This window comes from Uranotaenia lowii, chromosome 2 (assembly GCF_029784155.1).
Source record: "Uranotaenia lowii strain MFRU-FL chromosome 2, ASM2978415v1, whole genome shotgun sequence".
Taxonomy (NCBI): Eukaryota; Metazoa; Arthropoda; class Insecta; order Diptera; family Culicidae; genus Uranotaenia; species Uranotaenia lowii.
The window spans coordinates 304,203,243-304,229,340 of NC_073692.1; the positions used below are offsets into that span (position 1 = coordinate 304,203,243).

Below are 26,098 nucleotides of genomic sequence, written 5' to 3' on the forward strand. Positions count from 1 at the left end.
TTTCTTAAATATTTTATCACTTGAATTGATACGAATTGCAATGAAGTTAATAAACTCTTTAAAACTTACAGCCAATTTTTTTCATACCCTTGCCAATCGAATACATTTTGAGGCGCAGAGATGCCAGATAGCTGGGTGAAAAATAAATTCTGTTTGTTTTGCTTGAGCGATTTTCGGAGTAGGAAATTGTTTCGCTTTTTTATTTGAAAAAGATATTCCGTCGGAATGTCCGGTAACAAGTTGGGAACGCCGTCTTTAATGGATCCATCATCTTTAGAAAACGGAACCCTCGCTGTTAATTCGACAAGTGTCAATTAGATCAAACGTAGGCGTCGTATCGGAAGTGAAATTTGGCTTGTGTCTGAAATACCTATACTTTTCATTTGTCACATACTTTATTATCACTTTGAAATTGAAAGTTTTAGGAAGAGTTCAAAAACTTTATAAACTCGTGTAATCAAATGCACTCCAATAAAAAACTCCTAATTCTGCAGAATGCAGTTTAATATTGGAATGCATTATAACTTAAGAAATACTTATTTATGCATATATGTAAATAATAAAATTTTCATATTGACACTACTGTTTCAAGTTGATGATGAAGTAAAATGAATTTGATTTCAATTTTCAAACGGTGAATTCAAAATACAAAAAGTCAGTAGAATTACTGAAAAGCAAATTCTCTTGGCATCGCTGGTTGCTTTCAATTTTATACCTTCGTATTCTATCACACCGGTGGACGGCCAACATTTTTGGTCTATATTTCACGATAGAAAAATTCCCATCTGTGCTACAGACGCCAAATTTCCTACAACTTTTTCCCAACACCATTGGACTTGCTCTAAGTTTTCGATATTCCAAATTTATTTGACCATCCAAAACGGAAACCTTCGTTTTTCAGGAAGGCCATCATGAATTTCTGTCTCATGTCCCGCACGCCCTCGGTATATGAGCACATCTCTTTGCCAGCTGTGGTTCCTGCCTCCGTTGGTTGGGTTGACCGTATTAATACCTTTCCAAAAATGGTTGCTGAAAACAATTTAAGTAATTTATAAAAAAAAAACACGAATGGTTAATCACGCTGCCGAATCCTACCCAATTCTTCCAGCCGAACCAAACAGCCTCGCTTTCGAAGTTCTTTCAAAAACTTGCAGATATAGAGAAACACTTGCCGATTGACAGGTTTCAACTTGGTCCGAATCAATTCCCGACATTTTGCGTAATCGTCCTCGCAGACCTTGCAATCTTGTACGCTGATGTCGACCACTGGTTGAGGAAGTGATTCCAGAAACAGCAGCAAAGCTTCGGCAGCTGACCTAGGTCCACCGGCTTTGGAGGAAGTGTTTTGGTGAAGGAAATGTTACTGATCGTATTCATTTTGCTATATACTATTACGTATCGTGAACATTAATTTGGCATGATGTTCTGTAAGAGAGATAGATGGCGTACATCGTAACAATAGCAGACTAGGAAGAAGATATCAGGTCTGTCAACAAGAGAAGAGGTAAAGGGTGTCCACGATGAAATTGATTCGCAAAATTCGAGTTTTCATCCGATTACCATCAAATTTTCAGGGATTGAAAAATAACTATTAAACTTCATTTTACCATTTTACTCGTTTTTTATTTACAGTCCATATGCAAATGCCCGCACCTTGGCCTTAACCCCGGCCATAAGATTCTGCACAACCTGTGAATCAACCGTTTTTTGCATGTGAACCCATACTTTCTTCAGTTCCTCGACTACTCGACCTCGACTTCACTACCTGAGGTCGTTTAAGAAGGTGCTGCTTCATAACCGCTCAGTACTTCTCGATAGGGCGGAGCTCCGGAGTGTTGGGAGGGTTGAACATTTTCGGTACGAAATTGACCTTATTATCCGCATACCACTTCAGCACGTCCTTGGAGTAGTGGCATGAGGCAAAATCCGGCCAGAAGAGCCTTCAGGAGAGGAAGCAGCCGATTTTGGAGGCACTCTTTCATGTACAACTGTCCTTGTCCGTTCATTGTCTCCAGGGTCACGAATAATGCAACCCGCTTCCCACACGTGCAGATGGCTTTCCAAACCAGGAACTTATTTCGCAAATTTGGACATGTTCTGATTGCGGAACGCTGAAATTATCCTTAGCCGTGAAAAACAGGTTGCCGGGGATCTGTTTGAAGTCGGCCTTCACATATGTTTCGTCGTCCATGACGCAGCATTCAACTTTCGTCAGCATGTTGAGGTACAAATTCCTGGTATGGGTTTTCGGCGGACTTGTTCTGCTTCTTGTCGCGATTAGGGGCCTTTTGTACCTTTAACGTTCGAAGCCCAACCTTAGTGTTGACCTTCTGGAAAAAAAATTCGGCTTAGGTGCAGCTTCTTAGCCACATCCCGAACCCACATCCTGAAGGCCCCAACTACGCGGTTGTGATTTTGGTGTAGTACGGAATACTTCTTCCTTCACGCGACACCGTGGAATTCGCAATTCCCAACATTTTAGCGATGGAACGATGCGAGAGATCCTTGTACTCGTGATGAATGCGCAAGATTTTATCACGCACGAGCTGTTCTTTCGACTCCATTTCCGCAAGTTTTGAACTCAGGACTTTAAAACTTTCAGGATGTAAAAAATGCACTATGAATTGAATACACCCAAATTTTCATTAAATTCTACCGAACGGTTAAAAAGTTAGAGCAATTTCAGTGTGTGGCAATTTCATCGTGGACACCCTTTATGCGTGTTGATCTCGAGTCGCTAAGTGGACAGGTCAGATCTCGAGTCGTTACAGGAGAAATCATTCCGTGAGTCGTGCACAGGAGAGGTATGCGTACGTTAACTTCGAATCATTGTGAGGATGGGTTTGGATTTCGAGTGGTTAGAGAAGAGTACAGGCTTCGAGTCGTAATGAGGAGAGAGATTGCTGAAAGTGATTTCGTCTCTGAGTTTGCCGTGAAGCACACTAACGCAAGGACCTTTCTCCTGTCACTGTTAAGACGTTCGTCGCCATGCTCATTTTGGCAGTTTTACTAGCCGGGAATTCTCGGAGGCCTCCCAGGAAATACACCCGTCACCCGAATAAGGGTCCCATGGCGACGAAGTGTTAAGGAATGGTGCCGTGGCTTAGAATACAATCCGTAAACGATGATTTACCTATTACCCAGACAAGGAAAAAAAAAAACAAATGGCAGTTGAAGGGTTGACTGTTTGCCAATATAGAAATACATATGAACACGTTCGTCGCCATGGGACCCATATTCGGGTGACGGGCGTCTTTTACTCAAGTTAGCCGCTCAGTTTGTTTGTTTATTTGTCTCGTGGCATAAAGGTTCACATCCAGTTGTTATCAGCATGCGAATGAATAAACATGATCGATGGGCGTACAAATTTTCCAAAAGACAAGCGATTGAGTTTTTCTGGAGGTGACTTACGTGTGCGTATCTATCCAAATCATAGACAAAGCGTACGCAGCAGTTGAGAGCAACACGGAGTCTATCGAAGCTTTTTCAATCGTGTGTTTACAGGAGCCAGCATCGCACTCCCACGCAATTAACGAAGACTCGCATACTCCCTGCCGCATTGTTGGTTTATCAATTCGTCCCACTGAAGGTCTGTTTGAAATACGAAGCAAAAATTTTGAGCACTTTGCGTCCAGTTGATGACCAGATCACCCAAAGTAATGGCTTCTAGTGGGGTTACGTTCCGTCGTCTTCCGTTTAAAAATAGGGCTTTGCTTTTCGCAGGATTCACAAAAAGACCATTGCTCGATATTCTTCAGATCTTTGTTGACCATGTTGATGATGTCTCGACCGCAAGGACCGAGGCGACCAATATACAGTTGAATAGCGTAGTTGTATAGGATGTAGCAATGCTTTGAAATACCAGGCAGATCGTTCACATGACAGCAAAAAAGTAGTGGACCAATCACGGCGGCACATTCTGACTGCAGGTCCCCACAAAAAACCGTTTGAGATCGTCCATTCAGATAAGATTCCATAAGAGTTACCACAGTTTAGCCGCACGTTTCAAATAATGGAGTTCTCCCTCTTTTTATTCTCGCTCCGAGAATTTCTTTGGGCCCGGGTAGTGAAACTACCAAAATGGCGACGAACGTGTTAATGAAGGTTGATCATTGCTCTTGGAAAGCAAACAGTGGCTGAAGGAGTTATCACTTACAAACTCCTTTGCGATGAGAATGTGGGTATTGAAATATATACTGACATTGGACGAGGTTCTTTTCATTTATTATCTTCACATGAAGCTGGTTTTGTTTTATCAAGCTGGAAGTACACGGATTGCTGCCGAGGTGATATTACGCCCTGACTCGTCAACACTACGTCAATTCTATGCAGCAAAGATGGGTATTGTCAAGCGTGACTTCATCAATCTTGCTATACGGCGGAGCACCTCCAGTGTTATCGGATATCGGATCCTATCATCGGAAGAGGTCTGTGTAGTTGCAGGGGCAAGTCCATCTCCGCTCCTCAAGAAAGGCCTACGTTCTACAGCAAGAAATACGCTGTGGACAGCAGCTGAGGGATTGTTCAAAGATGGCAAGATGAATCCACTGTCTAATCTCGAGTATCGCGAGTTGGAACTAGCACCACATGGTGAAATAAAGGTCTGCATGTCGTAGTTCCTAACTGGTCACAAATGCTTCAAGAAGTAAAAGCTCCTTCGGTAGTGACACGGACGAGACACCTGAACACGTCTGGTTCGCTTGTTAAAAAATCGAAGGGGAACATGAAAACAAACATTCCGCTTGCGGACCGGCCACTAAAGCCTACAACTTGGTGTAGAGGATGTGCAACACTATGTGGTTAGCGATAGGTTTTCCTGTGGGGAATACACTCGATGAGAAGAGGTTATCGCGGGGAATCGCGAATTGAAAGCCTTCGTGGGAACAGGCTTGACCGTCGTGGTTTGATTCTCCTCCGATATCGAGAAGTCGCTGAAATTAGAATTTATTTTTAGGATATCAAGGATTGCGAAAACTCAACACTTTTTTTTTCAAAAGGATACGGAACGCCTCCGATGACCAACTGTCCAACCAATCGCGAATCTCCGGAAATTTTTCATGATTGGAATGAGGTTGATTCAGGGTAAACAGTTTCACTGATTCCACATCACTGTTGTTCAAATAATTTACCAAACGCCAGATTTCCCGAGGAATGTGATCCACCGAAAGGTTATGTTGTACCTCTTTTTTCTCGAGAGTGATGAGTTCATTAATCTCGTACTCGCAGATCGGTTTATTCAGTTTAAGTAATGTTTCAAGGGAAACACCGAAACAGCTGAGTATGTACTCTCCATAGATAGTGATGAATGTATCCCTTCCGTTTTCTACACGTAAAACGAGAATGTCTAGTCGACTTTTCATTTTCTTATCAGCATTCTTCAGTTTCTGCAGCATGTATGAAATTGTTTTAGCACCTACGAAAACATCTATCCATATGCTGAGGCTGTTGCCTGTCGGCAGTTCTCCCGATTCGTGACTTATTTGAATGAATTCCTCACAAACCTTATTGAGTCGTTCGTCCTTGACTGCAAATTTAAACTTCAGCGGAACGTGACCATTATTAGTTATAATTAGTTCCCGAGAAAACTTTTCATTGAACCGTATGTACCCAAAGTTGAGTTCCGTTTGTCTCACAATTAGCTGCAATGTTGGTAGTAAATATAAATTCAAGTTTAAAGTTATAAAAACTGAGTTGACCTTACTTGGGGTTGGTTATCGTTTTCATACTCGTCATAAGTTTTCAACAGCTCTATACGTACTTTTTTCAACTTTTCATCATCTTTTGTTTCAATCTAAGAAAGATTAAGAATAATATTACTAATATCAAATTAAATAAGTTCTAAACTTACATTAACATTAAAAACTGCAAAAACCGGCTTATGGTCGCTTTTTCTCAGCTGCATGACGCTATCATACTTCAACAGATCTATTTGAGATCCTTTCCACAGGATTCGGTCACACCAAGCCGGACTTCGTTTCTTTTCGCTACTGTCCCAGTTGTCGGTTCCGGGATCATATTTATACGTTGGGGCAAAGGTAATTTTTCCTTCGTTGTAGTTCTGAAAGATTTTTTCCCTAAACTTCTCCAAATACAGTTGATCAAACGGGAACAGCTGATTATAGTCATTATTTTTTTCGCTGACGAATGCTTGAGTCATATCCCCGTTCAATCTGTAGTTCAGGTCACCGATCCAAAAGATGTGACTAAAGAATTGAACGGTTTTAACGATGTGAACTTTAAAAAAGCAAATCGAAACTTACTGATGGTCGTCAATGAAGCGCCCCTCCATGGTATTTCCGAAAAACATTGATTGTATGATTTCATCGTGATCTTCGTTACGACGTTCAACCTCCTGCGTGTGAGCTGCCAGATGTACATTTACAAAGCACAGGAGCGATTCGTTCAGCTGGAAACTGACCCCTACACCACCTTTGTTACCCTGAGAAAAGTTACGTTAGATGATAAGGTTTAAGTCTACTGCCCTTAGCCCCGCTTCTCTAGCCTAAGTTCATTCGCCAATGATTAGGGGGAAATTAGAGTTTTTCCTCAGCGTATTTCAGAAGTTACGAAACCTTCAATTTGTTGTTCGACCGGGAATAATTTTTAGGTTATGTATTGGCTTTGCGGTCTTATCAGGTCAATTATAACACTTTTTATATGTGCTTCATCCAACGCATCCCCCCCGAGGAGGCGATTAAATTTATTCATGAGAATCTGAGAATCAACGATTACCCGATGACCCTAATCAACAGATTGATTCGAAAAGCGAACGAAACTGACACCCCCCAAAACACACAAGATACACCCACACAACACTACCGATCCATATTACATCGACTGCCTAACTGCAAACGTAATCCGTGCGCTCAAGACGGATTACCCGTATGTACGCATCGACGCCACGCAAAAGCACACGATACGCAGCCTAGCCAGTGGTCAAAGACCCGATATTGCCGATTGATCGCTCCAATGTGGTCTACCATATCCCATGCGCAGGCGCTCCCGAACGAGATGAAGAATGCTCCAAATGCTATGTTAGTTAGACCAGCTATAAGCTACGGACTAGAATGTCGAAACATAAATGTGATGTTACCAAATTGAAACGCATGTTAGCAACAGGGGCTACAGCGTCAAACCCCAGCATCAGGAAACTGCGACAGTCAGCCGTCGTCTAACATTGCTTCGAACAGGAGCACATGTTTGACTTCGATAAAGCCACCGTCCTATAGACAGTTCCAACAAAAACCGTAGGCACCTACAAAGCACGCCGAATACCGTTAACATCCAGAGCGACACAGATGGGAGAGCAATCTCGTACGGCGGAGTGTTTCACTCTCTCGCAAACACTCGCAAGCACTCATGGACGCCGGGTTCTGGCGGTAAAGAAAACGCTATGAAAACCCAAACAATAATAACAAACAGTGAGTCCAGTGATAGAAGTTTTGCCACGGACGTGTTCCAAAACGAAGGAGTTGGACCCGTTGCCCTGGCCGATTCCAGAATATTGGGCACGTAAGCCACACGCAAGCTTCCCTCCTCACTTCCGACATGAAATGAGAATTCAAATTCGAAAATTTATAGCCAGAATCCGGACGATTGATGAACGCTTCAGGAGTGCATCTACTTTGGACAATAACACGAATGTCCGAGTAAGTAATTAATGTGAATATTAATTATGAGAAAATATGTTTTATGCTCCTGTATTTAATTTTAGTTCCTTGATAAAGAATTAATATAATTCGAAACGTTGGATGAAGCACATATAAAAAGTGTTATAATTGACCTGATAAGACCGAAAAGCCAATACATAATCTACGAAACCTTCAGAATTTAAAGAATTTAATCTCTAAGCAGAGATTTGAGATTCATTAAAAAAAAACTTTGCTTACCATATCAATGAAATGGAAATGAGAATGTTTTAGAACACAAGATGTCTCATTTATAACTGATTTCCTGCACAGTTCGTGAAGCAAACTCCATGATCATTTACTTCTATCCACCCTTTTCCTGAATGACGATAAAGTTGTCTCCAAATGTTCAGATCTTGATATTTTACCAAGATGCTATCGTTTACCATCGTTTAAGTTTTTGGACGTGCGTAATGTAAGTGCGAAGCATAATGAAGCCTTATCGGCAGTCTAGTTCAAGCTTTTATCAAAGGTTTAGCTCAGATCTTGTTTATTCTTCTACCAAACGATTGCTTGTTAGAAGCAACAATGGAAAGGGACACCGGTGCTGTACAATTGGATAGCCCACGAAATCGAGTCAGTGTCCGACAAGAAGCTTATGGGCCATAAACAAGTTGTGGATTCAATTCTAATGATTTTTTTCTAATTGAAGTCGTCTTGGTACATCATCGTACCTGAAAATGATCACATTTTAAAAAGTGATGGGAAGTATTATACCGTACTTTTTTTTCACCTGGAGGCAATCCAGCTTATTTATTGCTCTAGAGCTAGGTTCGCTTGAAAAACGGACGGAGTCGCCCTGAGAAGAAAGTCAGTTTTGCGAGAAAACAGACAGACAGACAGAAATTAAACAGCTGTTTTTGGCGGAAAGCAAAACAGTTGAAATAATGAACGGGAAAATGATTATTGCCGCGATTTTGAACCTCTCAGCCATGCAAAATCGTACTATCTACATCCGGATGTGAAGAAACGAGTGAACAAATCCAGAAGGGAGAACAAAATGACAGCTGCATGTAAACATTGCGCTCGTTCTCACGCACACCTACGTATGGAATAACTCGAAACCCGAAAGTCGTTTTTTTATTCGGACGGTTCCAGAGCCAAATCCGGAATAAAAAAAAAATACGCCATTAGAGAAACATGAGATATCAAAGAAAGAAAGAACATCTTCTATCTTCTATCTTCTATATATATAAAAAGCAATTTCTGTGGGTTTGTTTGTTTGTTTGTTTGTTTGTTTGTCCTCTATAGGCTCAGCCGCCTTAAGAGCTAGAGAGCTGAAATTTGGCATGGATGCTCATTAGGACCAGGAATGATGAAAAATGATTTCAGATTTTCGGTTGACCCCTTCTGAAGGGGGTCGTCCATACAAGACAAATATTGTTTTCGCGTTTTTCACGTTATTTTTTGTCGGATCGTGATTAAAATTTGCACATAGGGGTTTTGAGAGATGGAAAATCGATTCCAGGTATTGAATTTTGGGTCAGGGGTCGGCAAAAGGGGTCGTCCATATCAACTTTTAAATATTTTTGTGATATTGATGTTACTAATCATCGGATTGAGAAGAAAATTTGCGTTCGGATATTTTGAGGGACATGCAATCGATTGCCGGTATCAATTTTTTTTAATAAAGGGCAAGTCAGTCAGGGACGACCCCCCATTTTAACTGTTTGCTATTTTTGCGATATTGACGTTATTTTACATCGGATTCAGATGAAAATTGGTACACGAAAATTTTGAATGAAATGCAAACGATTTCTGGTATAAAATTTTGTGTAAGGAACCGGCAAAAAGGGTCATCCATATTACCTTTGCAATTTTTTTGTGATATTGAAGTTATCATACATCGGATTGTGATGAAAATTTGCACATAGAAATTATAAAGGACGAACAATTGATTCAAATTATCCAATTTTGGGTCAGGGGTCGGCCAAGGAGGACGTCCATATTAACTATTCACTTTTTTTTTGCCATATTGACGTTATTATGCAATGGATCGGTTTGAAAATAAACACATGGGAGTTTTGAGGGAAGGGCAATCGATTTCAGAGATCAAAGTTCGGAAAAGAGGTCACTGATCTGCAACGATCGAGTCAAAATTTATACACTGTTTATTGGGGTTGGGACGGTCAATTGATTTTTGATTTTAATATTTGTATCAAACGACAAAAAAGGGGGTCATAATAACTGTCAAATTGGCTTTGCAATAATCATGTGAGTTTTTATCGCATCGAAACGAAAATTCATAAACGGGGGTGTTTTGTCACAGTCAATTGATTTCTGATTTCAAATTTAGTTGCAAACGACAGAAAAAGTGAACGTACATAAAACGTGTTCAACATTTTTGCAATTATTGCTTAAAAATGCATTCAGAATTGCATCTGGAAAATGCCTGTAAATTGACATTCATTCAAACTGTTCATGACATGTTCTAAATTGAAAGCGAAACGGAGTTCGCATGGGATCAGCTAGTAACCCATAAATATCATAAATTTCTCGAAAAAGATACAACGGCTCACCAGCAGGACTTGAACTCGCAATTTCCGCTCACCTCTCACGTTTTATTTACTTCTCACGTCTCACTTTCAACGGTCTACGTCTCACTTCTCACATCTTACTCCTCACAGTCCACGTACTACTTCTCTCAAATGTGTCATTTTTCACTTCTTCTAGCAATATCCACAACTTCATATTTTTAAAGATGATGGGAAGTGTTAAAGAATTTCCGCTTCAGTGCAACGGCGCGTTAGCCAATTGCACCACGATGAACGTGACGAAAAAGGCTCCCCCTATGCGTACATGTCGAGTTCCATCGGTCGATTGCTGGATCTTTCTATCGATAAACCCTCACGCATGAGTTCTTTGCCCACTATTGATCAATAGTGGGCAAAGAGCATATGCGTGATAAACATAGGGTGTATCGATAAAAAGATCCAAAAGTGGACCGATGTAAATCGACATGTACGCATAGCGGGAGCCTTTTTCGTCACGTTAATCGTGGTGCAATTGGCTAACGCGCCGTTGCACGGAAGCGGAAATTCTTTAACACTTCCCATCATCTTTAAAAATGTGAAGTTGTGGATATTGCTATGCAATTGCATTCCAAATTTAGCGGAGATCTGGGAGGTATATACCATTCCATCGAATGCTGGGTCTAAACAATCAGACATGTAACCTGCAACACGAAACCTGAGACCTAAGGCATGAATTCTGCATCCTGAGGCCTAAAATCTGAGACCTGGTACTTATGAACCGGAAAACGAAACATGTAGCTTGAGACCTAAGATCTCAGTTCTGAGACATAAGAATTTGATCTGAGCCCTGAGAAATGAGACATACGACTTAGAGCACCTGTATCCGTGGTCTATTTTTGGGTTTAATTTATACAAGAAATGGACCAACGAAATTAGATCCAATCCAGTGAAAAAATTGGCAACCCCACTCGTGTTCCATCAACTGTCAAACAGTTTAGAACTCTGTAGAGTTGGGTCCAAAGCTAATCTGTTTTGGAACAATACTTGAACCGGGTTTTGAAAAAGTTGTGTTGCAACTGGTAAAATGGACCACGGATGCGGTTGCTTCGGTCGGAAATTGGGTCTAATCCCGGTGTTTGGACCACGGATACAGGTGCTCTTAAGACCAGAAATATGACACATGAAACACGAGACGTGACCCAGAGAAGTGAAAAATGACACATTTGAGAGAAGTAGTACGTGGACTGTGAGGAGTAAGATGTGAGAAGTGAGAAGACGAACACAAACACACACAGGATCTCGATGAAACTTGATGTTTCCTCGAAGAGATTCCTTTTTTTCTTAACACTAAGCGTACATCTTTCGAGGATATGATGGCTAGCATTTTACAAATGCTAAAACCCACCAACCTATGGAAAGTGTACTATGTATGCCGTGGCCGGGATTCGATCTCATACTCCCTGGCTTAGAAGACTTGAAGGCTATCCTCTACGCCACGGGCGGCGGCTAAAGACATGAGGAGTGAGACGCGAGGAGTGAGAAGTGAGAACTAAGGCGTGAGAAGTAAGGCATGAGAAGCAAGTAGTAAGGCTTAAAAAGTGAGACGAGAGAAAAGCGATGAAATGGCAAATTAATAATTTTACCCCAGGATCCACTTTCCTTCATCTTATCACAAGGCCAACTCGCTCACTTTTCATTTCTCACACCAACTTCTCTTGTCCACTTCTCACGTCTCATGTCTCATATCACGTAACTCAGATCCAAGTATCAGGCCTAATGCATAAAGACCCAGTACTCAGGTTTCATGTCTCAAGTCGTCCCATGTTTAAGGTCTTGAGTCCCATTTTTCATGTCTCATTTCTCAGGTTTCATGTCTCAGGTCTCATGCCTCAGGTCTCATGTCTCAGGACTCACGTTTCTAGTCTCATGCCTTATGAGATGACTCATGTATCACATTTCACCCTCTACATAAGAACTATGAATCCATTGTGAAAAAAAGTTAGATCTCTAACTTAACAATTTATGCATTAAAAATTGTTTTTTGAATAGTTTTAATTGTTTAAAAAAGGTTAGAAAAATATAAAAATTAATCAGCTTCTTTAGCTTTTCTTCTTAAATTTTTGATGCATTTAAATTATTAGAATTTTTTTAAAGTGCTGACTTAAGCAATTAAAAAGGTGAAAAAAAACATCCCGCGAACATATCTGTGGTCATATGCAGTGGAGGGTTGAGGTCTCACGTCTCATGCCTCATTATACTGAGTCGATTTAGGATTTTTACACGGGATTTAGGATGATTTTTGAATTTCTCAAACCCTGAGGTCATTTTGGTCATAAACTCCTCCATGATTTTCTGCAGATTTTTTTTTGTAAAGTTTACATGAGTAAATTTGAATTTTTATGTTTGTATGAGAAAATTGAATATTTTGTTCTAAAAAATCAACATCATTTTTGTTTCTTCTGTGGAACCGAGCCTGGTAGTGGTTTTTATGCCAATTCATAAATTCTTGAAAGGAAATTTTCCGCTGAACAATTTTGTCCAAGTATCATATTAGGCAAAAAAGTTATTAGCTGTTGAATAGAGGTATGTCTTATGGCATTGAAAATCAATCAATTCAAATGACTTCACTGCAATTCACTCATGTAAACGTTACATAAAAAAATCATGGATATGTTTTGAACCAAAACGAAGCTTTTAAGACCCCAGAGTTTGAGAAATTAAAAAAATCACCCCAAATCGACCCAGTCAAATGCCGCTCGTCGCAGGTCCAATATCTCAGGTATATGTATTAAGTCTCACATTTTAAGCCTCAGAGCTAAGGTTTTTCCATCTTCAAAACTTTCTAAGTGTTCTCCATTGAAAGGGCATTCGCTCGAACTTTTTGCCCAGATTCTGTGCTTACTCTCGAAAACCGTGTAAAAATCCGTTTAAATAAACCGTGTAAAAATCTCTATATACATAAAAGTTTTTTCTTGCATGCTTAACTATGACTTACCCTGTTTATAAGTCCAGTTGGTACAGCTGCAGTCCAAAAATCTGAAATGTGGTCCTTCAGTGGAGCTTTAACAGCCACAGTTAACATCATTCCTACCAAACGCACGGATGTAAGTTCTTTATATTTAGCACCACTGTGTAATCCACTCATTATTTTGTTTCTAGAAAAGATAAACCCAAATTAACAATTCTGAATTGTAAAGGAAATTAATGAAAACATACACCCAGGTCCGATCGATTTTCGTTTCGTTCAAGATAACCTTTTCCGCTGAAAATTCAATTTCCTGAAGTCCTACCGCATAGATATCCGGTGGATCTTCCGTGGTGGACAACCATTCTTTCAGATCGATATCCTCAGCCAGTTGTCCGTTGACATTCCAGGTGCCGGTATATATTTTGAATTGTTTAAACACTATATACTCGTTCCGTCTTTTTTGAAGCTCCTCTTCGAAATGAAAGTTTCTAGGCTTGGCTTGGCTACCGTCGGTAATATTCTGATTAAGGGAGAGCATTTCGGCCCGTTTGAATTCATCCACCCATTCGAAATCAATCGAGCCGCCAGTCACAGAGGTCTGCGTAGAATTGCACATGTATTCGGTAATCTCTAGTTTCAGCTTGCCGATAAAATTGTCCCGGGAAGCGATTGCATCCGGACTATCTTCATAGTAATACACGATAGGTTCATTGTTGGAGAATATCGTAAATTGACGACTGTGTAGACAGCTGACTGTGGAAATTTTTGTTGAATTGTAAATTACTTAGCCCAATTGGGATAACGAAAGGTTTGCTCACGAATACTGACCTGGATTTACCCAGAAAGATGCATTGATGGGATAAGCGGAGACGACCGTGAGGTCCGATACGCTTTCCGGGGGATAACGAACTACAGAGAATGTGAAAAGGGCCGACGAAGATTCGGATCTTACGATGACAAGCAGCCGGTTCTTTCGCCTATCTCCATCGATTTGATATCCTTGGAAGATCTTTTAAACTTTGTATTAAGGAAATTTTTTATTTTATTTTTTTTAAATAAACAGGGGTGTATTTTTTTCAATATACACCCTTCTTGTAAGAGGTGTTTACGAAAGAAAGTTGACACCTATTTTTTACGGAAAAAGTAAAGTGTTTGGAAAAATGTAAAATATCGCCAAAAAGAGTGCATTTCGACAGATGTATGAGATTAAAGCCTGATGATTTATTTCAAAATAGGTTTTGTAATATTTTACACAACTTTGATTGTGACCTTAAGTGCCATGTTTCTCAAGGCGTATATCAATAAAAGGCCTGTGCCTTTCAATATGTCGAAATTTCAGACAATTTTCTGAATTTCGATGTTTCTCGTGAAATTTACTTTTGCTTGGTTCAGCCGATAAACGGTATAAGTAGTAAAGTGATTGGACCATAAATCGAACGAATGCAATAAGAGATTCCTCAGTTTACAAAAATGAGCCAGAAAAAAATTTGTTATTTTAATTTTTCAGTAAGTTCAGTGTATAAAATGCAGAGCGCTTCAAACCATAAATATAATGTTTGTATCCCAATCTCTCCATGCTGAGAGAGAGCACAAAGATTTATGATGTAGTGCGAGGAAATGTATTTTTCAATTTTTTTTTTAAACGAACACACACATATAGGATCTCAGTGAAACTTCATGTTTCTTTGAAGAGATCTAAATTCTACTTAAGACTAAGCGTACATCTTTCAAGGATATAATGGCTAGCATTTTACTAATGCTAACACCACCAACCCACAGAAAGAGTACTATGTATGCCGTGACCAAGACTTGATCTCATGACCTCTGGCTTAGAAGACTTGAACGCTATCCTCTAGGCCACGGTCGGTGGGAAATTGATTACGATAAGAATCTCAATGGAAAAGGATTTCCTTTGAAGAGATTCAATACTTATGACTAAACTTGGTTAAAAGTTTCATCGCCCTGCAGAAGTCACAATTTTTTTTCAGCTCGTCTAAAAGATGCAATCTTTTATATATGTAGGTACATGAAAATAATTTACAATATTTCTTTTGTTGGTATATTGCTTTTTTTAATATTCTAGTTCGGTATAGTGGGCGCAAGGGGGGGAGGGGTTGATTTTATTTTACAAATTTTCAAAAATCGACCAATATATAGAACTTTATTATCTAGTGAAAATACGTTCCATTTTGGAAGAGTGAGAGGGGAGGGGGTGTATTGGGGTATTCTGCACAATGCCTCTTCTCCTTCAATTAGATCTCAAAAGATCTTCAAAAGAAAAGAGGAAATTGAAATCCTTTCAACCCATTTCTACATAAACTTTTTCTTTGATATTTTTGATAAAAATTCAGTAGATAGAGTAGGCGGCTGTCAAACGAAAAGCACGCGTTCTTTGTTTGCTCCGAATTTTGCTCTGAAAAATTAATATCTTATATTTCAAAATAAAGCGATTTAAGTGAATACCATTGGAATTTTGTGAACTTAAAGTGCTGAGAGTGTTTCGAGTCACGGAAATCAGATTCAGGCTTATGGATAAGTTACTCCATGTTCACCTGGTTGAAATTCGTATCCTGCTTCCCAAAAACGGATGAATGAAACGAAAGTTTGTGGTTGCATTTTTGCACATTGCACATGCAAAGTGTTTGTTAGTCCAAATCCTTGGATGCTACTTAATAAGAGATATCATCAAGTTGGAAGCATGAATATTAAAATTGCTAAACTATTTTTAATGTTATTTTCAAAATAACTGGTGAACATTATGCTGGTGTGGGAAATTTTTTTATGATTGGACGATCGCTACAGCAATTTCGGCATGCTGCGACCAGTCAAACCTCTTAAATATCCCCGATGCCTTTTATGGTTTGAAGAGAAGTATCCTTTTCAAATGGTAAAAAGGTAAGGTGTTTAAAATGTATTTATATTTATATGGTAGAAGGGTAAGATGTTTTAAATGTATTATATTCATATATTTAAAATAGCTTAACTCTATTCAAGGGGATTCGTGGGGGGTTGGATAGGTCACCAAGCGAACGAAAGACTGATGTACAATGGATTGTGGGTTCAAGCCAGCCGGAGTATCTCGGCAAATATGAAATCATCAGAAGGATACTATGGTTCCTTTTCATAATTTTAAATTTGTTTCGAACAGTCGGAAGAGAGTTTGGTGAGTCAAACCTATCCCAAACCAGTTGTAACTGGCCCCTTGGTTGCACTGCAAATATTGTTGGTGAGTTAAGCATAGGCAATATTTGAACGTGCGATCGAGACTTCCCGTACCGACTCGGGTCGAAAGACCTATCAGCCACTGATGGGTTTAACTACATACATACATACATACATACATACATACATACATACATACATACATAAATACACGCAGAGAAAACTTGGATTTTGAAACAAAACAAAACTGACTTTGATTCAAAAAAATCATTTTTTCTATTCAATCTCCTGTTTTCTTTGAATCAATAAATTATGGTTTTGTTTCAAATAAATAATTTTTGAAAGAAAGAATTAATTTTTTGAATCGAATAATTTTGGACTTTGATTTTAAACAAATTCTTTGATTCAAAAGACATTTGTTCAATTGCATTTTTATTTGAAAACAAAGGAAATTTTCTTTCAACCAAAGAAAAATGTATTCAATGCAAAGGAATAATTTCTTAAAATAAAAACTTCAAACTTAGAAGGTTTTTTGCATTGAGTTAGAAGAATTTAAAACGGTTTGGCTGGTCGAGTGAAAATGTGGATCAGAGTTAGCTAAGTTAGGAGGATTCAGGATAATGTATGGTAAGTTTATGTTAATTAAAGAATGAATATTGAAGATTTTCAATAAGTGCTTGAAATTTTACAGGACCACGGCCGATAGATGGTTTTCCAAGTCCCTGGATGCCTCAACCGAGGTGACACCGCTCCAATCCAGCGATCAGGTCCACAAAAATATAACCCGGATGATTCGATTGAAGTGAACCAGTGTGTGACCCAGTGTTTCATTTATTTGTGAATAAAAATAAATTTTCAATTTGAAATCCTTTCTTTTTATTATTTGAAATTCCTAATAGGAATTTCAAAACAACAGAAAATAATGCTTCCAATTGGAATAAATAGAAAATGGTTCAATGATAAAATGCTTTTAAATCTAAATTAAATTACCTTGTGGCAAAAGAAAGCAACTTTGAATCAAAAGAAGCTGTTTTTTGTTTCAAAGTATCAATATTTTGAATCAAAGATTTTTCAAAAGAAAAATTCTTTGAAACAAACGAAAATGCATTTGAAACAAAGAAATTTCTATCTATCCCAAAATCAAAGGAAATTTTCCTTTGTTTTCGCTGCACTTTCCTTTGAAATAAAAAATCTTTTCGCTGCATGTACATACATACATTTTTGATAAAAAATCAGTGTACCAATCTTTAATTTTCCATGCGAAAAGATGTTGATAAAACGATGATTTTCGTATTTTGTAAAGTTAAGTTTGAGATACCAAAAATATCGACTTATGATTATATGACAAATTCTGGATATACATATGACTGATTCTGGAACAACAATACCTAAATTATCTCAAAGATAACTCTTCCAGCTCAAACATGTGTAGGGGAATGAGGTGGGACCATCATCATCATCATCATCATCATCATTAAAAGCACACTTGTTGTTGAATTGCGGAACATTTAAAGTAATTATTCAATCAATTATTTTTCTAGATAAACTTCAAATCAGCGTTAGGTTGCCACAAAGGAATTTATTGATTTCATCTTGCGTTCGAAAAAGCAAATATTTGGGAAAACTTTTTGACCCAATATTTACTATGAATTTTAAACTGATTTTGAAATTCCGATTTTTTTTTTAATTATTCTGTTATGTTTTTCTGAATAGTGATTCGGAAATATCAGGCTGATTTTATCGATTCTGCAAGAAATTCTTTTTTGATTTTGAATTGCCGTCGAAGAATTTTATTTTTTAATTTATATTTAAATCTGTTTATATTTAAAGTAATGAAATTTGATTCTCAACTCTGGAGCCGTAGGAAACTCTAGTTTTATTTGTTTGATTTTAAATTTCAAGCTCTCATTCTAGATTTTTAACTTTTTTTTAAGCTGGAACGAACTAAATGAAATTTTAAACCTGTCTTTTCGAATAGAAACAAGTTGGCAACAAAGGAATGTATGAATAAAGTGATTTTTTTTTATTCCTTAAAGGACACATTAATCCTATTTTTTAAACGATTTTTAAGAAATAACTGTAGAGTATGAGGAACAGCATTTTTGTGCCAAAGCATCAAAAATTAATTTTGGATGATTTGGTCTTCTCGTATTCAAAACATTTGTCAGATTTTGTTTACCACCTCTAGTTTTTATGGCATGTGGAAATTAAAAAATTGGTTAGTTTTGGGTTGATTCAATTTTAAGTACAAGTAACCTACATGAAAAACTTAAAGCTGATATTAATCTACCATTCAATCAAGGATACAGATCTTGTCGAGTTAATGTTTTTCGAAGATATATGGCAAAATTTATTCTAATTTGGCTCTCATATATTCTTTGCACCTGTGAAAAAGTGAATTTTTTCCCTTGTGAAATTAAAAAATCATGAAAATAAGCATACATTTTTGATACTATACAAGGCAAAAAAATCACATTTTTATGGGGGTGCAAAATATTTAAGAGCTAATTTTAACTGCTTTCGGAATGCTTATTTCAAATATGCATGCAATTTTATTATCTGTTATAACCAGTGGTCAACTTTCTCGATGACTGCGAGTAACTTTGACTTCTGAGAAAAATTTACATAAGTTTTCTTCTAGGAATTTGATTAAATTTCAAAGATATTTCAATTCGAAATGATTGTAGTTTTTATCGAAGATGTTAAATAAATTGATATCTTTAATATAAAATACTTTGAAACGTCCTTATGTAACGCCAGAAATAGTATTTTTTTTCAATTATTTTTTTGAATAAATGCAGGATAACATTTCTGAAGCATTGCAATGCATTGTATCTTTGAAACAAGAAAATTTAGACACAATCCGGATCCTTCTCAAAATAGAACATAGTAAAAAGATTTAAAATCAGTTTTTAGTTTTATGTAGGTGCTTATGCTGATAATCTTAAAAAAACAGCTACCAATGACTGATTTCAGTAAAAAATGGTAAATTTTCACCAGCTATAGTAGCTATAGAAGAAGAAGAAGAAGAAGAAGAAGAAAAAAAGGAGGAGAAGGAAAAGAAGAAGAAGAAGAAGAAAAAGAAGAAGAAAAAGAAGAAGAAAAAGAAGAAGAAGAAAAAGAAGAAGAATTTTAACGAGCTATAGAAGCAAAATCTGACAAAATATTTGAATTTTTGCCGCCAAAATCTTTTGAAATCAGGTATTAAAACATATGCACAAAAAATGCTGTTATCTTGTGGAGTCTATTCTTTAATTGCAATTGAAATAACCAATTTTTATGAAGAATCTGAAACTCATTTAAAACTTTTAATTTTAATTACGATTTTGTAAATTATCCGGAAATATTATTGACGCTAGGATTATTGGGAATCAGGGTTAGTCAAAAATTACCCCAAGATCTTTCGAGCCTTGCCAAGAATATAGTCAAATGATAACGAGATAGTTTGAATTATTATTGTAAGAGAGTATTTTCAATTCTGGGGCTGAATTTAAATGTCTATCGCCAAATACTCATTTCTCGATACTAAAAAAAATTTAGTTTTAATACTAACTATCTCTTCTTGACTCTGAAAACTCTACATGAACATAATAGTTATAACACTCACAATCAATTTATTGTTGCAAGAATGTCTAGAGATTCAACGTTCTAACTTGATTATATAAAACTGTAGTATTTTATATTCCATTTCTGTTCAACAATACCATCATATAAAAACTATTTTGAGGTAGATTTAAGACGGAAAATGTAAAATGTGATTCTTAAAACTTAAATGCCTCTTCCTCATTGACATTATCTAGTGACCTTAATTTCCTTTTATTAAGAAAAAGAATGAGATTTAGAGATGCTGTCTGTTGAAATCATGAAATTCATCATTGAAATGGGGAAATTGGGAAATTGGGGAACATGTCGGATAAAAATTCCCACGGAGTGAAATTTTAAAAATTATAGGGTATACCGACTAAGAAAAGTTCTAAATTTTTGTAGAAATTTTATCGTTTTCATGTATTTTATACTTTTTTTCACGATAAGGGGGGGGGGGGGGGGGGGTGATCACCCCGATCTCTCCCCCTCACCCCATGCGACCGCGCGTGTTGTTATGAGCCAATGAGCCATCAACACTTTAATTATTTTAACCCTCATCCGCATTAGGGTGTCATTTTGACACTATTGCAAGTTTGAAGGCTTGTAACTTTTTTCAGAAGCTTCAAAATACAAAAATTTCTTCGGGGACCCTAAATGAATTCAAAAGTTCTTCAATATTGCATCTTTACTTTTTTTTATGGACGAACCCTGGAAGCCTGGACAAAAAAACTGTCATTTTGACACCACAAAAGTAAAATCTATTTAAGTCGTTTGAATTATTATGAACTTCATATAAAACTTATATCAATAGAAACCTTGTAATGTCAGTGAAATATGTTTTGAACATTATATACAGCTAAAGTTACAAGTTTTCTCGTTATTCAGCATGAAAGAAAAAAAATCCGAAAAAACATGCCTCACGAAAACTGCTGTAGTTCATATGTTACACGTCCAAAAAAATATTTGCCTTATGCATACTTTTACGTTTATAATTTTCATATTTTTGTGAAATCTCACAGCGTGATTTGTTGCACCTCACTAGAATGAAGATTAAATGTGCTTTCCAATGAATATACTCTTGGTTGGTCCAAACAAAGTAAAAGCACTGATAATCCGGGTACAACCTGACGGTGGACCACAAAAACAGATGAAATTTCAATTTGTAAAAAAATCGCGCAAAGTAGTGAACTTTGAAAAATTCCAGTAAATTCAATTTTTGTTGCATCAAAAATCTAAAGACAGCAAAATGTTGGAATTTTAATACATTTTGTAGTCATATTTTTTTCAAAACTCTACCATCGCTCAAACAGTATTTACTAGCAATCGAATGAAAAGTAGGTTTTTTAGACCACTTTTTTGAACTTTTTGTGACCATTTCATTAAAAAAAATTTAAAAAAATATTTCTTATGTTCATGATGTAGGCATTAACTTCAGCTTTCATATGCATAAGGCAAATATTTTTTTGGACGTGTAACATATGAACTACAGCAGTTTTCGTGAAGCATGTTTTTTCGGATTTTTTTTCTTTCATGCTGAATAACGATAAAACTAGTAACTTTAGCTATATATAATGTTCTAAACATATTTTACTGACATTACAAGGTTTCTTTTGATGTAAGTTTTGTTTAAATCGGTCTAACACGCCAAAAGTTATAACGATTTGAGCTTGTGGTGTCAAATTGACACCACAAGTGCTGATTAGGGTAATGAAATCTAATGCGGATGAGGGTTAAACACCGAAAACTTCGCATTTTTCGACATTTTAACCCATTTATGGAAAAATAACTACTTCACACATCATTTCTGCAGAATTTATTCGCTCACACAGGGCTGGTAGCGAGTCACTTTTTAGTGACTTGGTCACTTTTTTTGGGTCAGTCACTAAAAAGTCACTTTTTTCATCATTTGGTCACTAAAGTCACTATTTTCCGAAAAATGGTCACTTTTATCACCAAAAGTCACTTTTTTCACCGAAAATAAACCAATGAAAGAGTAATTTGAATTGCGCGTGTTAATGTTGACATGAGGCGAAAATTGATTTGAAAATCCGCATTTAATTCCCCTATGTTTGGGTCGGTCCTAATAAATGGATGTTTTTATATAGGTTTCTTCCAGAGAGAAGAACCACTGATTCACCTAATGTATTCTGAACTCGAGAGGTTAGTCCGTACTATAGTAACCAGAGTGTGCAAAGAGGATGTTTGGCCTGCCGATGCGATACTACCACAGGATATTTTCGATAACTTTGAGAACCTTCTTTCACCTGAAAACATCGTTGTTGGAAAATTGTACCCAAATAGAATAACTTTGGTATTTTTATACTCTTTAGAATTTTTTTGGAACCAAACACACGACTAAAAAAGGCCATCGAAACCCGTAATATGGCAGAAGTCGAGCTAGCTCAAGCGATGCTGGAGGGAGTTTCGACTGTTACAGGCTTGCTAGCGAACCGGGAAAACCGGGAAAAACTTTGGAATTTGATCACGTCACCGGGAAACCAGGAAAAAACCGGGAATTTCGTTATCTCACCGGGAAAATTAACATTTTTGGATATTTTTCACGAAGTTTCAAAAATATTTTTAGAATTATTTCAAAATTTAAGAGTATTTTTGAGAGTCTCGATATAGATTTATCTCATAATCGCTTATTTTCGTTCATTAGTAAAATAAGCGTTTATGTTATCACTTTTTTAACTAATTGCGGAGAAAAAAGAGTTATCTCATTTTTTCGGTCTCCGCAAGTCTGCTACACTTACAAGCATAACTCAAATGATATAATTTTAATAATGAAACTATTAACGACAAAACTAAACACAAAACTGAACTTTTTTCCTCTCTTAAAGAGGTTTCTAACTTAACCAGGTGTTCTTTTATTGAGGGTCAGCAACATACAAATGAATTAAAGTGATCTAGAAATTCAACTATATTTGATAAAAATCCACCTGAAACCAGTTGATGCATCAGTTCTAAGTTTTCTGAGTAAGTTTCAATATAGTACAAAAGTGTTATTTTCTCTAACTTCCTTGGTTTAGTCAGGAAAACGATTCCAGGTTATGGAGGTATTACACTTCCACTTGAATGGTTTTGTGTTTTGCAAATCTTGAGACTCGTTGTTTTTTCTCACTATAGAGGTTTCTCGCACATCCAGGTTAGGCTGTACAAGTTTCAGTTTCGACGTAAAATTATTCAGTATTCGATATACATATTTCATAAAATTATTTTATGCAAAAAGCTAATAATTTGGCAGCGTGAGACGTTTTTAAGCAGAGTTACACCTCTTTTTTATCAGAAATTCATCAGAAATTTCAATGTAGTTGTTGTTGTGTATTTCGTTTGAATTGGTCTGAGGAAGGAAACATTACATCGCAAGTGTTAAGTTTTTAATTCATTCTACGTTAAGCTGTTGCTTATAGTTTCCGAAATCTTAGGTCTTAACCCTGATAAAAAAAGGCTTAAACTCAAACAATTAAACCTCAGCCCTGTTTTATACACGGTTTCTATATTTTCACGAACCTTTAGTTCAAATGACTGTTACTATAGTTATTTATTGTTTTGTTTTAAAAAACATTTTCTTCAAAAACATTTCTTTGGATTTGTACAAAAAAAAATATAACTGGATTTAGAAAATAACTAAATATTTTCCGGCAATATTTGATTTTAAGTTTTGTAATCCCCATTCAAGTTGATTTTATAGTATGTTTAGATGTATTGTTAACATATTTCTATATAAATTATCCTTTTTTTCTAGAACTCTATAGAAATTCTAGAAAATTTATTTTGGCTAAAAAGTACTATATTATAGTTTCAAGATCAATTTAACCGGACTTTTTTTTGCAAAATTGTTGGAATTGTGGAGCAAACCAACGAATATATGCCCAGTTCGTTAGATTCGTTTTAAAAAAATCATGAAAGCCTGTAAATTTGAAACGAAAAGACTACGTGTTACAAGACGCCGAAGTGTTTGTCATTATTTCTAATAGGTTAACAAGTTTTGGGATACAATGATTAGAAATTTGAAGCCTTTTATATTAATTTTTTTTATTCGCCATGATTTTAAATCAAAAACGAGTATAAAAAATATCGGAAAAATCATCATTTATAACCGCGAAAAAACCTGGAAAAACCGGAAAAAACTTTGGAATTTTAAAAACGAAAAATTGCTAGCAACCCTGCTGTTAGGAAACAGCAGTTTTCACAAAAACGAGCTGCTGACCTAGTTCAAGATACCGTAGAGAAGAAAAAAGCGCGTTTGGTAACTGGCTTCTTCGCCAGAAAGCCGAAGAATTACCGAAAACGGTGGACTTAAATTCGTTTTTCATGATACAAAAAGGAATAAATTTGTAATCCAATGAACATTTAACACTGGGCAGATCAAAAATCATCTTTAGTAAATTTGATAACTGCAGAATTATCTTTGGCTGGCTATTTTAATTGCTTAAAATCTATTTGGTACTTCAAAGCTACTTTTATCGTTCTACATAGTCACAATTTGGTCACTTTTTTCGGTCCTCAAAGTCACTATTTGGTCACTTTTTTTCGAATTTTGGTCACTAAAGTCACTACTATTTCATTGTCAAACCGCTACCAGCCCTGCTCACACCACCTTTGCCGGCTTCAATCCAACTTGTCCATCTTTTTAACGCATATTGCCCAATGCAGAGTTTAACATGCAATTCAACATTGTTTTCACAATTCTAGCTAGTACTATACCTTCTAACTGTCTCTAATAAAGACAAAAAAACCCTGTCAATTTTCCTTCTTTAACAGTCCTTACATATTTAAATTACGTTTTTCCTTGCCAGGACGGAATTTTTATTGCTCTTATCGGGTATTTTATTATTTTTTGAGGACAGTTTAAGACCGGTTTTGTTTCTGTGATACTGCCTTTCAAAAAATCCTTTGCTTGTTTTTTGGATTGTGATCAGGTTTTTGGCGCACAACTGAGTAAAACTTTTGTCAGCATTAGCATTTTCGTTATGCAGCAAATTTTCTTCGCGACAGGTTAAGGTAAGAATATGTAGAATTGAAAAACTACTACTAATAAAATAAAATTTGAATTCAAAAAGATTAATGATTCCCTCTTCATTCTCTAACCGATTCAGTTTAAAAAATCGGCCGTTGAATCAACTCGGTTTAGAAAAAAAAAACTGTCAATAAACTAATCAATCAAAATTAAATGATTAAAAGATATTTTAAATAGAATCATCAACACTTGAACGAAATAGTCTTATCATTTTAAAAGGATACCGCGAGTATTGTTCCACAAACACGAAACTTTTGCTTGACCGTATTGATGATAGCAGGGTCATGTTGATCCGGATTCATAATCCTTCGGAAGAGGTTACTTGTCTTCCTAATAATTCGCCACGAGTCGGACACTTTCCAAGTTTCGAATTTTCTCAAATCACAACCGCCGTCTGACTGAGTCGATCACGAACTGTATTCTAATTCCGCAACTCCTTGTAGTGATACCTGTTTTTTTGGGAATTCAAATTTTTGGATCTTTTTTTATTCCGCGTATTTTGGGTTAAACCTGTTTAGTTCGAATAAAGCATTGCCCAATAAACAGAATGTTAAGTATGGTTAGGAAGAAAAAACCCTAGTGGGGCCGGAGTTTTGCGCCACGTTGTTTATCATATGCTCTCTTGATTCAAACCAAATACCTATATATGTATATATGTTTCCAAAATCGCTGGAGAGAAGCAGAACAAATTACAGTGCCGGTTTATAATAAGGTGCAAATAGAGTGCATATTCCTGCGATATTCCTGCACACGGTGTATCTTTTTACACAAACAAGTTTATTTTTAGAAAAAAAAAGCATTGTTTGTGCTGCACTACTGGAAAGCAAAAATTTTAAATAATTAACCCTTTTTCTTGCAATTTTTCAACTTTTCTCGTAAGGAATTACGGAATCGAAAAGCAATAAAAAAAAATCCCTTGTCATCTGTTTTTATGATAGGTTTTATATTTGTGATAGTGGTATATAAAATTTCCCCAAAATTTCAGCCATGACGTATACTTAACATCAGTTTCTACCATTATTAATTAAATTTTACAGAAATATTGCAAGTGGAACTGAAATATAGCGAAAAACATAAATATGCGCATTTAGCCTGCACGGTTTCGGAAATCAGCTATTTTGGCAACTTTTATTTAAAATCATTTTCTCGAAAGCAGTAAGAGATGTTTACAGAAAAATTGCTCTAGCGTATGTTAAAC

General features: G+C 36.6%; 1 protein-coding gene across 1 annotated transcript; it reads right to left on the bottom strand.

Annotated features, from left to right (window-relative positions):
* Nucleotides 1–841: 841 nt before the first annotated feature.
* On the bottom strand, nt 842–25,260 carry LOC129747328 (inositol polyphosphate 5-phosphatase OCRL-like). The gene is made up of 10 exons (XM_055741484.1): nt 25,125–25,260; nt 13,959–14,139; nt 13,379–13,883; nt 13,158–13,317; nt 6,261–6,439; nt 5,849–6,203; nt 5,702–5,791; nt 5,003–5,639; nt 1,096–1,329; nt 842–1,029 (listed from the first exon to the last, which is right to left on the bottom strand). Exons 1-10 carry the CDS (start codon nt 25,200–25,202, stop codon nt 842–844), a joined length of 2,607 nt encoding a protein of 868 aa, XP_055597459.1. The 5' UTR covers nt 25,203–25,260.
* Nucleotides 25,261–26,098: the final 838 nt, after the last annotated feature.